This window comes from Lonchura striata, chromosome 2 (genome assembly GCF_046129695.1).
Source record: "Lonchura striata isolate bLonStr1 chromosome 2, bLonStr1.mat, whole genome shotgun sequence".
Taxonomy (NCBI): domain Eukaryota; kingdom Metazoa; phylum Chordata; class Aves; order Passeriformes; family Estrildidae; genus Lonchura; species Lonchura striata.
Window position 1 is genome coordinate 16,814,550 of NC_134604.1, and position 18,303 is coordinate 16,832,852.

Sequence of the window (18,303 nt, forward strand, 5' to 3'; positions counted from 1 at the left end):
CTGATTTCCTATGGCTTTTCATGCCTGGTTCAATGGTTAAGCAAGATGGTTAAACAAGTTACATGGTTTGTTCTGCCTCCTGGCTTTTAGAAGTATAAAAGGAGATGACTCCAGATAATCAAACTGCTGCTTGTCTAGGGAATCTTGAGGTGATGTAAGGTAGATCTGGGGTTTTGCTATTATTTATAATGTTTGGATGCAGGGGTGGTTTCTCTCTAAGCTTCCTCTAGGAAAAGTCCCTGACAGAGAAAGGAATCAAAATTTTGCAGGTGCACAACTGACCTGTGGAGAGGCCAAAACTCAGGGTTAGGCAATTTTAGTCTGTCAACTGAGAAGCATAACCACTTTCCACAATTAGGAAAAAACTGACATTTCTAGCCAAAGTTTAGCTCACAAAAAGCCTTCTATATTTCCTCTGCAGGGATTCCTCTTCATTTTCCAATTTATTTCCTTTTGGCACCTATCTACCCTGCCTGAATTGTGTGGAAGAGCTGTGGTGAGCTGAGGACAGAATTTGAAGAAGCCTCTTGTTACAACATGTCCTCTTTGCTCCTCTGTTGATGCCAGGATATGTGACAGCACAAAACTCCTTGGAATTGGTTTAGTGCTGACATTGCCTGATTGTAGCTGAATTTAGCTGCTACCACCTTTTGCAGCTGCACTGTTGAGACCTTGGGTTAAAAGGCCTCAAGTCCTTAAGAACTAAGCTCCATTTAAAGCTGATACAGTATGCTTTTAGTGATCAAGAGAAAACAATCTATTTTATCATCAATGTAATAAAGAACTGAGGTATTAGGGGGAAAAAATGGAAAATATTTGTGGATCGGCATGAGGAAGCTGGGAAAATACAGAAAATTTAATTATTTTCATAAACTTTGATGTTAATAATAATTTTGCTGGAAGCATGAACACTGAATCATCTCTAAATAATGGAATGGGTAAGAGTTCAGGAAGATGCACGGGCAAAGTTGGTGTTTTGAGACAGAATATTCAGATTGATGTGGAGCAGCTGCCAGGAAAATGTTGTTGCAAAAGGAGGGTCATAGACTTGACCCTCTTGTTGCCATTTACCTTCTACAGGGTTTTCATTTTGCTCCTTCTGCTTGCTCTGTCCCATGGCCCCCCTGGTCTAACCTGGATTTGTGACCCCTCATGGCCCATTTGGATATGGTACACGGAAATTAAGGATAAAGCTGTAGAAAAGCTCTCTCAGAACAGCATTCTAGACCTTACAAACATAAACATGTGCTTCTGATATATCCCTTTTGTGATCTGACCAGTGAGGGAATGCAAGACAAATTATATTTTTATAATTATACTTTAAGACTGATTCTATATTTACCTAAGGTCCAATTTTAACAACTTGCAGTGTTTCTAGGGGAATTCTAATACAGTAAACCAAGTGGCATGATCGAGAGATAGCACAATTAAGCCTGTACTAACCCACATCACCTAAATGTGATTAAAGAAAAAATGGGCCATGCATAAAAGCAGAAAATGAACTGCTTAAGCAGCCTGTGGGTTACAGTAAACAGAGCTGCTATTGCCAGAAATACTTTTGACTTTGCCACACCCCAGGTACTGTGTGTTCCCCAACAGAATCAAAATCCACCTTGCAGTGCAAAGGCAGCAGCTCTGGGCCCTAGCGAAGCACACTGCAAAGCAGGAGGCCTCTGCAGCAGAGAGACAGCTTCCCTGATCCTGGACAGTTCATTTTTTGTGGACTGTCCTCGGGTGATTTCTAACTGCTGTGGTAATGAACAGGCTGAAAAGCAACACCTTTGATCAAAGAAACAGGAGAAAAGAGAGCAACTCAACAAGGATGCTCCAAGTCACTGATCCAAAAATCCAAAACAGTGAGCTATAACAGTAACAAATTGAATGGACATCAAATTCCAGTTCCAGGTCTGAATTGTGTAGATGCACCTCTGTCTGCCTACTTACTGCACAGCTAGACAGCCCCCAGAGCACTGGGAAATGTAGTGACTGGGTCAGGAAATAGCCTGTTCTCACATTTTTATGCCTCCCACTACAGCTGATCTGTGATTTAAGGAGAAAACATATACCCTCTACAGTGAAAAACATTGCAATAACACAGCCCACCAGGAGGATGCCTACTTAGAACAATGTTAACTTCTCTGTGGTTTCAGGAAGACAGAACTGGAAGTGTTTTGGGGACATGGTGTGGGATGGGAGGACGTGGGAGGAGGCTTACTGAACACACGCATGTTTTCTGTACAAAGCCTCCTGATGGAGCACAACCACAGAAATTTCAGCATCCAGTGTCTCTCTTCGCTGGCACACATTGCTCCTAAAAATTTCACACCCACCCAAATGCCAGGGAAGAGTCTGGATTCTTCACAACTTTCAGATAAATGCAGCCATGTCAAATGAGAAGCAAATGGCAGAACAGTGCAGCGATGACAAAGGCTCTGATCCAACAGCCAGGGCACACTGCCGTGCTCATGCAGGGCCTCAAAGGCTTTAATGTCTCCACAGAAGGAGAGCAGCCCTTTTGTACCCCATCAACTGTGACACCACAATCTAATTCAGTATTCAGCTCCACACCCCCATCATGTTGGCAATAATTCAGACTTGGTGAGACAACTTGTAAAGGAGTTAATAAAAAAAAAATCTGTGTTTTCAACCTCTCTAATTTAATGTTAGCTTTTTATGCATCTAACATCAAAGCCTTTTTTCACTTCTATTTAATCAAAATTAATCACTAAGATTACTACAGTAATTTAGGTTGGAGATTATTGAAATGAGTGTTTTATTAAAATCTGGTTTTATTAATAAAACACATTCTTGCTAAGGAATCATGTGAGCCTGCTATTAGAGACTATTAAGTGGGAACTGGGAGTTAATCATAACAGTCACGCTGCCAGGTTCTTTGACAGAAACACACACCGGGTTTGTTCCTGCTTTTACTTTTATGGGAATATCCAAGTCAATTAGTCACCCTGGCACAGAGCAAACTCTGTGAATCAGGGAGAGGAAAGGAAGGCGCACAAAACCCGGGACAAAGGAAAGGTGGGCAGAGAGGCACTCACCAGCCTGGTTAGTGGTGATGCTGACAGCAGCAAACTGCCTGGAGAGGCTGCTGAGCGCCGAGACGCCGTTGAGCGCGTCGATCTCGAAGGTGTAGTTGGTGTGTGCCAGCAGGTCCACCACGGTGACTGAGGTGTTGGTGAGGCCGCTCTGCCGCGGCAGGAAGCGCACGTTGTCGCTGCAGGGCTCGCACTGCCTGCCGCCGCCACCGCTGCATTTCTTGCAGACGATGGTGAAGGTGACATCCTTCCTGCCCCCCGTGTCCAGGGGCCAGCTCCAGTCCAGGATAACGGAGGTCTCGTTGATGTTGGAGATGACGTTTCTTGGGGCGGATGGCGGTCCTGGGAAAGGGAAATCAGGGAGTGAGATTTTCTCCTTTAGGATGCTCAAAAATGAGAGGGACAAGAAATATCAAAGTACAAAACATTAATAACCAAACTCTTCTGGTTATTTCCTGTGGAGACTCCTGCAGTATTTCACTAGATTACAGACCTAAGCTAACAAGAACCATGTTTTCCTATAGAGTCCCCTCAGGGTGCAGTTCAGGATTGAGGGCTGAGGACTGGTAGCAGTAAGAAAAATCCTATTTCTCCTTCTTGTGTCTGACAGGGTACAGGAAGGAGAAAATGAAACCAGAAAAGACACAAACCCAGCCCACCAATTTCCAGCAGCCTGCCCAACACCCAAGAAGACACCAGAGGGAGTGGATGGCTGACTGCAGTGGGACATGAGAGGAAGCAAGCAGGCGAGCTGTTGTGGAGGGACAGATGGAGCAGCAAGAATGACAGCCCCGAGCAGAATGAGCTACTCACTGGTGCAAGCCATGGATGGAGGGTCTTTCTCAGAGCGAAAGTAATTCTTTTCACACCTGCAGTTCAGAGATGCATCTTCATAAGTGGAGCTGTGAGGGGGGCATTTGGCACACTTCACATTGCCAGCAGAGGCTTTGTAGAACCCAGCTCGACAGGCTGCAAAGTAACAGGGACAGAGTTTTAAATTCCATGGACATCTTGATTCTACCATGTGACTACTGCCCTGGAACCTACCCATATGTGGATCACAGTTTGCAGACATTTACGGTCTAAAATTATAGATTTTTCTCATAATCAGACCTGACAGAAATAAAATGTCTTGGTAGAATGGAGTTTATGCATCAGCTTGGATTTGCATTTAATTTTCTCCGGAAAACAAAACAGTGTGTTGCACCACTAAGAAGAAACATTTTCTATGCTTCATTTTGAGAACTTCCCTCATTTTCCTTCTTTTCTGCTTAATTTACCAAAACATTGGCCCTACCCTGCATAAGAAACTAACTTTATCCTCTCTCTGTTGCTAACATTTTCTTACAAGGGCACACTGATTGTAAACTGCATCTCTTCAGTTCATCAGGTCAGGTGCAAGAAAGCCAAAATCAGGAAAATAACCTGAACAGAGAAAGATCTCTTCCATTTTTGAATGATCATGTCAATGAACTGCTCCTGATACTATCAGGAGCTTCTATGACCTGTATAAGAAAGATTTTTTTGGGGTTAGCAAAGTCTTTGGGTGGGCAGCCTGAGGTGGGAAAAAGGTCTGAACAGATATCCCAGTATCTTTGCAAGTGATGGAGGAGGGAGGCATTGTTATTGTCTATCACCAAAACCTAAATAAACCCCTGGGCAAGGCAGATTTGTTGGTTAGCTCCCGATGCCGAACACGTGAGTGAAATGCTCCGATGAATGGTGAGAGGAAAACTACTCTGCCCTTCTCTGGAACATGCTAAAAGGGGACAGCCTCCTCCAATAAGGGACAGCAGGAGGAGCACGAAGGGTTTCACAGGGAAGTGCCAATCTCAGCCCCCCTTCAGCACTCCCCAGCCCTGGCAAATGGCAGCGCTTGGCTGCAGCTGCTCCCTCCGACTTCCAGGCTACAGCAAAGCAGCTGGCAAAGACAGCTCCTGCTCCAAGTTCTCTCCTGCAAGCCCTGAGGAGACAACCCAGACTCTGAGCCTCTGAGTCACGGCCCCACCAATCTGTTCCAGCAGAATTGCTAAAAGTGACCTTGTGTGACCAGCATGGACCTGCCCCACCTGGCACAGCCCGTCCAGCTGGCACTTCTGGTGTTCCCCTCTCCTCAAAGGCTGCCAGGGGGTTTGGGGATTCCCAGTTAACTGGAGGAAATAAAGGAAACCTAAATCCTTCTTACACCCCCCTACCAGGAGGAAATGCAGCAGGAAGCAGATGGCTAAGGGTTTGGGCTTTTTGGGTTTTTCTGTGTAGCTGTTATTTTTGCAGCCTTTTATGACTCAAATGCCATTCCCTCCCACGTGCTGCCCCATGGTACCTCGAGCAAGCCCCTCTGGTGGCCCTCTGGCAGACAGAGGAACCTCCACTGACTTTACCCCTCTGATCCCAGCCCTGAGACAACAAGCCAGGCAGAAAAGATGCCAATCCCCTTCTTACCAGCAATAATAACCAAGCAAACACAGTAAAGAATAAATATCACACTTCATCTGCCTTATTAATACAGAGAACTTCCACCAAAACTCCTCATGGAAACCAGATATTAATCGCTGATTGTTTTGCTTAACCAGCTTGAAGGGACACTTTTACCTTTATGGGCAGTCACACATGAGGCAATGATGTCTTTATGATTCTATACAGTATAATTTTTTAATAAATATATATGTTTAATGCAATGACCAAAAAGAAAGACCCTACCAGCAGTATTTTAATAAAAGCAATGAATTTAACATAAGTAAGCAAGCTTGCATTAGAAGTAGACAGATTCAGAGGGGTAAAAAAGAGAAATTGCTCCATTAATCAATGTCTCTTTCATCCCTCAGAGGAAATCTTATGGACCTCATTTAAGAAAAGGTGGTGATGGTCAGAGTGAGGGGGTGAGCCAGCCAGATTCCTGCTGTCCCAATGTGCCCTAGCAAGGGCATCCCAATCTCATGTCTTCCCCTCAGGCTGTCTTGCACTTTCTGTCTTTGTCTGTCACACCAATTTCAGATTACTCACTGCAGCCCAAAGGAGAAAAAAAAAAATGCACTTATACTTGAAACTGAAGCTCAGAACTGGAGGTGCCAATGAAAAATATTGTCGATGTACTTACTATAATTATACCTTTCCTGATAATTTTTTTTTTAATTCTGATATATAAGAGAGAAAAAATAAAGTTATTACTTCAAAAGGCATTATTTTCTCTGTCAGACAAATTGGATTACATGTACTGATAGCTTTTTGAGGCAAGTACCATGGCTTTGGTTTCAGTTAGGTTGAAAAAAAAATCATAGGAATTAGCATAGGAATTCTTCACAGAATTTCTAACTTCAGCATGGAAAGCAGCTGTGAACAGCGGTTGCTTTTACTCAAAAATTTCTTGCAAAAACTGAGAATTCAGGAGGAAGCAGATGCAATGAGCCAGGAAGAAAAAACTGTTAGCACACTAAAAGTGACTCAAGGAAAACTTTGGGAGTTTCTACATATGTCATATAAACTGTACAGCAAGGCTGGCTGGTTTTGCTTTTTTAGGAAGATCTCCTCAAGCCTGTTGGCTTTGGTGACTCCTGTGGTAAATGCAGCATTTTTAAACTGCATTTATTCTGATTTCAGTCTCTTTTATTTGGGTGTGATGCCAGGATGACTTCATTGAGTCACCTGTTAGTCAGATATTCAGGACTGGTTGTCCTTGTGACTGTGTGAACATGAACTTCCTGAAGCTCTAACTGATGAGTCTGTCTCAGAGATAGAGAGCAGGGAAAGTTAATTCAGTCAGAGGAAAACAAATGCATGTAACAGTCTGTGGTAGCTACTGATTAAAGGAATGTGATTGTCTTTCCTACAGCAAAGTGAATTTTGCCTCAGCTTGACTAATCTGCTTGGGATGCAAACATGCTTCTAATTAAGGGTTAAATTATTAATTTAAACTGGAATTAATTTTAAATTAAAACATAAATCTGTTAGCAAATAGGAGCATTTTAGCATTCAGATCCTGCAGCCCCCAGCACACAGAGCAGTCTTAGCAATTCCCAGCTGTAAATACCATGGAACATGTGGAGCCTGCACTGGGATGTCCCAGCCCCAGCATTCCAGCCTTGACAGGGCCCATCTCCTGCACAAGGTCAGGGAAATTTCATTTGCAAACTGCCTGGCACTGCCCAGCCCTGCAGGAGCTCTGCTTTTTTGTGCTTTTTAGACAAGGCTGGAGCATCACAACAGGCTGGAAGTGGATTACACATCCATGGCATGGCTGGCCAGCACCCACCCATTGGTTGTTTCCTCTCTTTGTTCCTCAGCTCCTCATTAAAACAGCCCAGGGGTGAAATGTCACCGAGGCATTAAGGCACAGCATCTAAAAAGAAGGGAATTCAACCACAAACCTGTACAGCTCACAGATAACACAGCCTCAGAGTGAGACAGATGAGAGTAACTCAGGACAAATCTCCTATGCCCAGGACAGGAAAGCATTCCCCATGGAAGTGGCCACTCTTAGAGGGGCTTTGCAAACTATTCCCACTGTCACCTAAACAGCAGCAGGTCAGCTAATTGGACTAATCAATATTTTATTTCTCATATCAGGAGCCATTCTTCACTTCCAGGATTTTGAGAAAATCCTCCTGTCCCCGTGGGGACATAGAATTGCTTGTGTTTTAACAGGTACAGAGTCCTGAGGCTGGACCTTTGGCTAGGCAGGTGTGTTGGGAAGGGAATCACAGATTCAATGAGGTTGGAAAAGACCTCTGAGACCATCATGTCCAACTTATCACCTACCACCACCATGTCAGTGAGACCATGGCACTGGGCTGTGACACCACTTAAGTGAGCAGCTCCCAAAACTGAAGGCTGTTGCTGAGCATGCAGAGCAGGCTTCTCTGGGATGGGCTGTGCTGCTGGCATCTGAGGGAAGAGGGAAATAAGATGGAGATTGGCTCTAATGAGGGATAAAAGCTCTTCTTGTGATTGGGCCCCATTACCACTACTGTAAGAATAACCCCAGAAAGAGGTAAGGAGATTGACTTTCTCTCCTTGCATGTAGGATTCCATTCTGTCTGTTGAAGAAATAAAAACTCACAAATGTTCTTAGGATTTGTATTTTACATCATCCGTGAGATATACATGGAGCAGGGATTCAGTGCAATGTGACACTGAAATGTCTCTAGAAAAACAGTCTTCAGAATGAGCACTTTTCATTTTTTACACCTGAAAACTACTGCTAGCACCAAAAAAAAAAAAAAAAAAAAAAAAAAAGAAAAAGAAAATCAGTGGTATTTAATCTTCCTCATGAGTTAATTTCTGCTTTTTTCCTCCCCGCTTCATATTTTATAGTGATCTGTGACCTTAACATATTTTAATCAGATGCTTCTTAAATTGGCTTTACTCCCAGGTCAAGCCATTCAGCAGAAACAATTCCTGTTCTTTGTTTAATAACTGTTACTGGCAGACATATTAATTATATGTACATAAGAGATAGCGTTGTCCTGAGGGAAAACCACTGCACCTTTCCACCACAAAAAAACCAAAATCTGTAATAGCTGCACGTTGTGCCTTGCAGAGCTTCTGTGTCTCTTTTTGTGCAGTGCATTTCAGCCAGGATTGCTGGCAGCAGTCTTGTTAAAAGTGCAAAGTCAAAGATTGCAGACCTAAAACAGCTTTACGGCAAAGAGGCACCTGGTTTCAAAATGTGTGAGGCATTGTGTCTTCTCTGCAGTCAGTTTTGGGGGAAAGAAATCTTAGTGGATCATTTAAACAGGTATTTAAACCTTTAAAACAAGCATCACTTAAACAGGTATTCCTTAAACAGGAATTTAATAAGCCCATGTTTATAAATTGCCATATAAATTATTTCACCCTCACACCTACAACTCAAAGACTATTTCAAAAACCTGGAAATATAGGGTTAGAGATAGCTATGAATTTACTTTTTAACGAAGATAATTATTTTAATCATCATTGTACTGTCCTTCATGCAGACTATCCAAGATTTGATTTTTTTTTTCAAATTATTGGTTGCAATGCATTCTGCTCCAGTTTAGGTAGTTGATGTGAAGTACAAAAATTCATCTTTCCTTCAATTTACCTTCAAATTTGTTACTTTTTTTACAAAATCAATGTACCCTTGGTTTTTATTACATGACAGGAAGACCAGCTGCTGTTGATGTGTCCTCTCAAAGCTATTCCTCATCTTACAAAAATCTATCATGAATTTATCTTCTCTGTGATGAACAAAGAGAAACTTTTCAATCAGCTGTTACAGGAGTATCTTCTGATCCTTTGATCATACCCATCTGTTTCTACACTCTCATTTATACAGTGGAAAATGTTCTTATTTTTTCCACGACACGTCTGATGAAACCAATTGATTTATATATTGGACTACAGATGATATCTTGCTCTCTAACACATTTGGGCCCTTGTTTTGTTTTGGGTTTTGTTTTTTATTTTGAGCAATCCAAGGAACATCTCTCCCAGTGTGCCAATGCACATATCCCAAGTAAAAATCAGTTAATTCAGACATATAAAAGGTATAAAATTTCTCTCAGGGATGGAGGGAAGACGATGATGCATTTACTGAGGCTGAATATTCTTTTGCAACTTCCCACCTCTGTCAGCACATACAGGAATCTTTTGCTGTCCCTGGGAGAAAATTAATGCAGAATTGGTTCCAAACCCAGTGTCACCTTCTAATCAAAATGCTGCTTTGGTGGCTTGTGTGATGTTTCAGAGAGCCCAGCCCAGTTCCCCGATGACACAGGTCCACTACTGCAATTTGCATGAATTAGTACTTTTGTTCGGAGTCTCAGTAGAGCTGTCAAATTAATTGGAAAAGAAATTTAACAAAAGCCTTTTCCCTCAGAGATTTGCTCTCAGGTCAGGGTTGAGGCACATTGCTTGAGCAGTGTGGGGGAAGCTTGTGTTCTTTACACCCTTGCTGAACTTATTTTGTTGGTAAAAAAGAGGAATTTGGTTTCTTGAGCTGTTAATTTGGTACCTGTCACAAGCAGCCCACTGACATTAAAAAGACAATCTATTTCTAATGCTGCTTTTGGCTGGGGTTGGATTAATCTTCTTCATAGGAGCTTCTGTGGGGCTGTGTTTTGGATTTGTGCTGAAAACAGTATTGATAATTCAGCCAAGTTTTTGTATTTTTACTGCTGAGCAGCACTCACACAGTGTCAAGCTCTTTTCTGAGTGGGCTGGGGGTGCACAAGGATTTGGGAGGGGACACATCTGGGACAGCTGGCCCAGTTTGGCCAAAGGGATATTCTATCCCACCTTTCCTGAACACCTGCCTGCTGATGGAGAGTGGGGAATCAATTCCTTGTTTTCTTTTCCTTGTGCCTGGCTTTTGTTTTCCTTACTAAACTGCCTTTCTCTCAACTCACACGTTTCCTCACTTTGCTCCTTTGATTCCCTCCCACACTGAGGGAGTGAGTGGCTTAGTTGTCAGCTGGTTTCAAATATGACAATTTCACAACACTAAATATACCAGATGCTGGTAAAATAAAAATAAAATGCCTGTTAATGGCCAGTGACCAGAATGTCTATATATTCATTTCTCACCAATTCTCATACCTCAAAGTTAGTTATTTTTCCCAATTTTAACACATTTTTGAACTCATCCACTGAGGCAAGACATGGCCGGAGGCTCATAAAGTTTAGGAAGCCAACACTGGAGATACGTTACTGTCCTCCCTTCCAAAATACAACCAACCAACCAAAAAAAAACCAAACAAACAAAAAAAAAAACAAGCCCAAACCAAAACCAAAGTTCACATTTTTAAGCACTGATAACAGAGGAGCTGTAAAGGTAAAATTGAAGTTGAAATTGTGTGCTTATGCCTTATTCAGTGCTACTTTCACTGCCAGCCACTGACTTATGACTTCTTGAATTCACTGAGAGCTGGTGCTGGGAAACGAGAGCTCTTAAGAAGAGAAATGCTGCTGCAATGGCAGGCACTTAAACCTGTAGGAAAAAAATCCCTAAGGTTTAAGCCACTGTCATTAAATCTGGGATATAATTTAGGGTATCACAAATGGCTGTAATTTGTGGCAGTGTACAGGAAACAGCCATTGCTTTGCTAGTGATGCTGTTAATGCCACTTAATGGTTATATCCATATAAGTATTGTAGCCACACTTTTAAAGAAAAATCCCATTTTACCCCTTTTGTCATATGAGTCACAACATAAAGTGTGTCCAGACCACACAAATATATATATTCCAGGTATACTGGAAGATGTTCTCCCTGCTACAGGAAGTCTGTAGGAGCTGATAAGAGATTTTCTAAAGTGAAACCTAAATGTTTAAATTATCATGCTATAGGTACAGAGTCCTTAATTCCAACTGCTGTATGCTCCTATTTGGCCACACTCCTTGCTAATGTAGACCTAAGCCATGAGCACCAGCCCCCAAATATCTCCACGCTGTCAGAATCTGGCAAAAAGAGGGTGATTCTATCTGAAGCCATTAAACATATAAACAGATATTGTCATGTGCAGAGAGGTTTCAGTGATTGCCAAAGAAAAGCTTTAAACAGAAGACCCAAAACATTACAGCTTCATCATTGTCAGAACATCCTCTTCTCTTCATGTGCCTTTTTCACTGACTGCATTTTCATCTTTCCAGCAGAAAGCCTGAAAATTAAACAGTTCCAGCCCCTGGGGACATCTGTGAGCTGACAATCTTCTCACAGTTGAAAAGAAAGGCTTTTGCAAAACTATCTGAACACTCAAGGACATTTCTGCATCGTGTGCTTTAGCTTTTGCCTCTTCTTCCTTGGTATTTTTCCTTTTAAAAATAAATTTCTTAATTACCTAACATGCATTTTGTGTGCATGTATTAATAATGTCTGGGTTTGCAGGGTAAGCAATTATCTGCTGAATAAAAACCAAATTAAATGTAATATTTTAAAAAAAATCCCACGGTTCAGCATTTTTATCCACTTGCCTGCTACCTGTGTGAATCCAAAGGGGGCAGAATCTCAGCTGTTTAGAAAACAAAGAATATGATGTATTGCATTTTACAGGTATTTGCTACAGAATGAAATCCTTCCTTACAATCAGTAACAGAAACAAAAACTCAATTTTCTCCAACAGCATTCACTTCTCAATGCAGGAAAGTCATCAAAAGGGACAGGAAACTAAGTTTGCATTGTTCTGTTTTGTGCTTTTTCTAACAAATAATACTGTGTGCTGATATCCAATGCCAAATGTCCAATTAACAGTGTGCAATTCCACTGGACTTTATGGGGAAAAGAATCAAAAACCAGCATTACAATGCCATTCATGACTCTGCACTGTGTTATATGAAAGGTTTTACTACATAGACATCATGCCATTTCCTTAGTAAAGGAACAATATTGCAAACACCTTGGATTTAACTATAATATCGGCTTTGTATTAATGTTTTCCCACTTCTTTAAGTGAAAAGCAGAAACCAAGGAAGGTGAAAGGACACCCAAAACCCTCAAAAGATGGAAGCATTTAGGGAATCCACCATGAGATTTGACAGCATATAAACCCAAACAATTTTAAGCAATCAAGTCAAGAAAATCTGTTATTGAAAACTGAAGTTATAACAGAAATAATTTCCTGCTTATTGAAATAACTTTGACTGGGACAACTGGTTTGTAGCACACACATCATCAAGACTTTTTTTTTTCACTAAATACTACATTTTAAAATCCAGTACAGAGAGGAGAGTAGGAAAAAGGTTTGTGCTTGACTAAGCAGTTACACATCTCACATTCACTACTAACCAGGTGCATTTCTGAGAGCCCAGGGCTTATGCAGCGATCTCTACACCTGACACAAAAGCTTTGCAGACTGGTGGGATCCCATAGAAGCTTTCCAGCCACAGCTGGAGCTCCCAGCTTTGTGCTGGGATGAAATGGCTATCAAAGGCAGACAAGGATTCAGCTTGGGATAACCCTGGACTAGAGAATAACCCTAGAAGAAGTTCCTTAAACTCTGTTTTTCTGCAAAGCCATGGTTCAGCAGACCTATGAGCCCTCATTTCCCCACCAAACCCACAGAATAAGGGTGTATGTCAGCTGTGAGCATCCCATGGACAGTTTTTCTTCTATAAAAGGCTCTGTGCTTCAGACAGGAACCCAGATAAAGTGTAATAGTAATAATGTCCATGTAAGTCACTAAAGCATTTCTACTTTTTTTTTCCCTTCCTCCTCTCTTTGCTGCCTGTCCTTTGAGCCAGATTAGAAACATATAACAAGTGATTATGATAGGCAAGTGTAACTGTATTCTGAAGGTACTGTCAAAATGCATTAGCAAAATGTCCCATTATAGCCCCAGTAATCTGAAATGATCTCCCACTAACACGAATGCCATCAGTGCTGTGTTCTGCTGCCCTGACACCACAAAGTGAGGCTGGGACAGCTTCCACAGTTACAAACCTGGCACTGCAGATCCAGCCCCTCACATCAAGCCCTCAATCCCCACCTGGTGCCAAGGAAATGACACACACAGCCCTTTGCTTTATCTTGCTCCCTCCTTATAAATTAACTGTGCAGTGACCCTCCTTCAGCACTGCTAAATAAATGCTGGATTTATGCCATGCCTATCTGGGCAAGGCATGGCCAGCAGTGCAAAGACAGGGAGCTTCCCCCAGTACCATCATCATCCTCCCTGCTGCTCTGTGCCCCTTGGGACCCGAATTCTGAGCTGCTGTGTTCAGCCCCAGCTGTGAACTGGCACACTTATTTGCACTTTCTAACAGTTTCCTAACAAGGAAAACTTTCCTTCTGCATTAAGATTCACTCTTAAAGAACATTTTGTCCTTTTTCCACTTCTTCTCTTGGCTGCAGTGAAGACTGGGTTAAATGTGTGTGCAGCAAGCATTTGAAAGAGGCAAGCAGCAAGCAGGCTTGTTATTCTTGATGAATAATGTAACTTAAGAGCTGTAATGCTTACAATTGATTTAACAGCTGCCAACAGCCCCAGTTTAGAAAAGGGTGAGGCAATGCTTGTAAATTTGTCTTGAATCAGATTAGTCCTCCCTGTTACCCTGCAAGTGGGAAATATTTCTGCCCTGCCTGCTTGGTGCCACTCTCCTTGTGCTTTATCTGCTGGGCATTTTTTAATGACATTAAGTAGAGTCATCTTTCTTCCCACACTATCTATCTATAACTTTGTACACCTTCCATCAGCATTCTTTGCATGTAACATAAGCTGCATCCAAAAATCCAGTGAACTCTTTACAAAGTGAGCATTTTATGGATTGTTTCCCCTGCTACATTTTGATAACACAAAAGTACAAACAATTGGCCTTTCTCTAGTTCTAAAAGGATTTTACTGAGATAAAATAAGAAGTTCAGCAGTTTTTCAAAACTCTAGTTTTAGTGTAAATTTAGGATCTTGCAGTGCAGGGGAGGAAGAAGGAAGATTTTCAGGGAGATTGAAACAACTTAATATGAAAATAACAGAACATTACTGTTTTGGTCAGTCCCTGACATGAACTGAAATGTTTTGTTCTCCAAATCTCTTTTGACCTTATGTCATTTCACTAATATGAAGTTTATCTAATTTCCAAATATTTGTTCTATTATCACACTGACATTGGGATATGAGTGATATTTTTAGAAACAGCAGTGCAGGTAATAAACATTAATGATTTAACTAAGAGTAAAAAATTATGGATGGCTCATCACTCAACACTATTCCAGCTCCAATATCCCATAGTGAGGCAAGAATCCACAAAAATTTATTGATTAACAATACCTGACAGATACAGTAAATTCTAAACTCAGTGGATGATTACAGGCATGAAGGAGGAGGGACATGTGGAACACTTCCTGTGCACCCTTCAATTCTCTCACTCTGAATCTGCAGGGGGCAAAATAATTATATAAATTCACCTTTCACATTAAGCTGCTTAGCAGCCAGAGGCAAAAATTCCAGACTTGTGGCTTTTAGGATGATTTGTACCTGTCAGTCTTTGTATACCTACAGCCCTGAAAAGAAAGTTGGTTTTACAGACATGACTTCTTATATAACTGAAATTGCTGTCAGCATCTCCTTCAAACCTCTTGAAAAGATCAGGTTTTTATATCACATTTCAAATTCTAGATTGGCATTTAATACTGAAAATCTCTTCCTGCCCCCTGCTCCATGCACTTTCCAAAAGCCTCCAATAAAATACTCATTCCAGTAAATTCTGCATCTTTTACATCTATGGCACAACAAAATCAGAATAGGGGTTAAAGCTCATCTAGTAATAAAGGACAGTGTTCTATTAAAAAAACCCCAAACTTCTGGTTTACAGAGGAATTACCTCATAAGCTTAAGGCAACTATCCCAAGCCTCTGCACCTGCATCACACAACCTCCAAAGTAGCAGAGGAAGGAAAAAATCCCTCAGAAATTAGGAATGCTTATCCATGATGGATTCCTTGTGTATAGTTAATAACCAACCATTTTAAGGAAGCTGTAATGGCAGCAATCACCAAATAAACCCAACCCATTTTCCCTTTGTATCTGAAACATGTGGGAAAGGATGCAGTGGAGTTCCCTCTCCATTTTCTTCTACCCTTTGACTTCTTCAGGTGTTTTTACAGAGAAAAAAGGTCTAAAACAGAAACTCATGGCCTTTCCAAGGGCTACTTTTGAATAGGTAATTTCTGCCCCAGAAATGTTTTGTACAACCGAAACAATTTGAAAATTAAGCCTGTAAACAGATACCAAATTAAATTAACTACAGGACCATCACCAGAGGGAAGGAAATATTTAAGGATATAAAGAAAACAGTAGAAAAAAATCATGAAACAACAATAGGAGGAAAGTCTAAAAATTTTTAATTAGCATTTTGTCATCTAATTTCTTTTCTTTTCAAATAAATCTACTACCTCAACATTCATGTGCACTAAGATACAACAGTCCAAGTAAAAAGTAGAAGCTGTGTGCAATACCTAAGTGATGTCCCTCCCAATATACAGGAAAAAATGACTATGTTATTTTCACAGCCAAATATTCCAGCCTACTAAAACAACTCAGTTTCATAAGTGCTCCTGAAATGGTTCCAACTTAGGCAGGAGTGGAGTTGGCCTGGATGAGCAGTTCAGAATCCATGTGATTATTCAGCCCTCATTTTTGCTAAATTTAATATTGGCTCTTTGGGGATGGACTCCCAGAGGTGAGGCAGAAAAGGGCTACTAAACCCTGCCAAGTTCAGTGGGGAAAAACTTGGACTGACTGCCTGGTTATCTAATTGTTAGCAACAGGCAGGAGCAGTTTTAGGTAGCAAATTAATATGTTTGGGGGTTATGCAAAACAAGAATCATTTACAACAAATTGGTATCAGGAGCAGTTCTAATCAGCCACAATCTGAAAATCCTGAATTGCCATTAAAATAAATTAGAATTGCATTTGCTTCTACATAGCCTGCTTTTGACTGCAGGAATTTTGAGTGATGAAAAGAGATTAGTAGGGGCTTGGCTTTATCTGTAGACTTTATCTCTCTCATTATATATTTGAGACTGGTAAAATTAGTATACAGAATAATAGAAAAAGTTATTAAAAAGTTGCTGTACAGGCCATTTTTTGTTGCCCACATATGGAAAACAGGATTCAAATCTGACTCCAAGAGATCCTCAGCTACTGAAGCAGTGACTAAGTCAGGGGTACAGAGAACAGAAAATACAAAAGAAGAAGTGGAGGAAATCAAAACTATCTCCTCTGGAATGTTTAAATGGTTCTTTCCAGGGGTGAAAGGGAACATGATCAAATAATAAATGAGAAAAAAATAACGAGGCAGCATGAGAAGAGTATTTAAAGTTGATCTTGCCTCTGGGGAGAGAGTGGGAGTCCCCTCCAGAACCCCCCCTGCCCACTCTAGCAGTTCTACAGTAAGGCCCTTCCTTAATGGCCACCTCAGGGGCCAGGAGCTTCTTGGATGGGCCTTTAAAACCCACAAAAAATTCTTTTGAATTATTAAATAGTCACAAATAGAAAAGCAGACCACAGACAACAAGCACTGGGGATTCTTCACTGTCAGAAAGAGAACACAGGAGTAGAAAACCACTTGTCCCCATCCTACCCCTGGCAGGATCCCCCATCCGTAGGAGTCCCTACATTTCACAGAATCACACCAATATAACTAGATAAGGTATATTTTTATCTTTCAGCAAAAAAATCTCTGTGCATTGATATTTTTCTTAGCCATGCCTTCACAATTTAATCTAAAGCTTTGTATTTTTTTGGTTGGCAATAAGAAAAAATCACACCCTGCCCCTTGCAGCAGCTCAAAAGATTACTTCAAATGCACTCATAATAAGCAGCTTTTTGAGATTTTTCTTTGTTTGTTTTTTGGAGGTTTGCACATCTCTAGCTTAGCAGTCATTTCTATCAGCTTATATTAAACAGCTGCTTCATCAATTTCAGTCAAAACCAAATTAGCCTGAAATTAAGCCAGGATCTATACAAGAGCAGCAGAAACTTAAATAAATCAATACCAAACAACAACCTCATCTGAAGCTAGACAGCTTGTTGATGTGCTGAACAAGAATATAAGCACTGAATCCAAGCAAGAGATTCTTAAATCAGAATAATGACTCCATATGTGTTTGCAATTATCTAATAAAGCTGTTCTCACTAATAGGCAGCAGCAAATCTAAGGGAAAAACTGTCACGAGCCAACAGGATTTCCTGATAAACACAGATAAAAATCTGTAGTGCAAAATGACTGATTCTGGCATTTCTAACATTTCCGTGGAGAAATCCCAACACACCCTGGAGAGAGGCCAAAACCATACAAACTGTACAGAAGTACTTTGATTATTGAGCTTCTGAATTTTACAACAGCACCGTTGAGTCCCATCTTGTCCCATTTTTCCATTCTCATTGTCTTTCCACAAAAGTCCCAAGAGTTTTCTATATTTTCCCTTTGCTTTCTTAGCTGAGCATTGAGTGCTCTTCTCCTGTGACAGTTTGCCCATGTTTGATCTCTCCTAGCTGGGTGACTCAGAGAGCAGAATAAACACACCAAAAAATCACATCTGTGATCTCATCAAGCTCCTCTTTTCCTTTTACCTGTGCAATTATATTTTCAGAACAAATTTCCATGTTTTCCTAAAGACCTATTGACCATAAATATATATATTATATAAATGTGTGTGTATATATATACATACATATATAATAGGTGTGTATATATATGTATATACTCACATGTATATATGTGTGTATATATATATGGAGAAATTAAAAAAATTGTATAATTTAAATGTATAAAGAGTGTAGAATTAAAATGTATAAAAAT

The 18,303-nt window shown here is 40.8% G+C and overlaps 1 protein-coding gene across 2 annotated transcripts in view; it reads right to left on the bottom strand.

Annotated features, from left to right (window-relative positions):
* The window catches only part of EPHA3 (EPH receptor A3), a 180,060-nt gene that overhangs the window by 60,395 nt on the left and 101,362 nt on the right, over positions 1–18,303 (bottom strand). For both annotated transcript variants that reach the window (XM_021550215.2, XM_021550214.2), the window contains exons 4-5: positions 3,864–4,019; positions 3,054–3,392 (exon numbers count right to left, since the gene is read on the bottom strand). In XM_021550215.2, the coding sequence (XP_021405890.1) occupies positions 3,054–3,392; positions 3,864–4,019 (495 nt within the window). The remainder of the gene's footprint in view (positions 1–3,053; positions 3,393–3,863; positions 4,020–18,303) is intronic.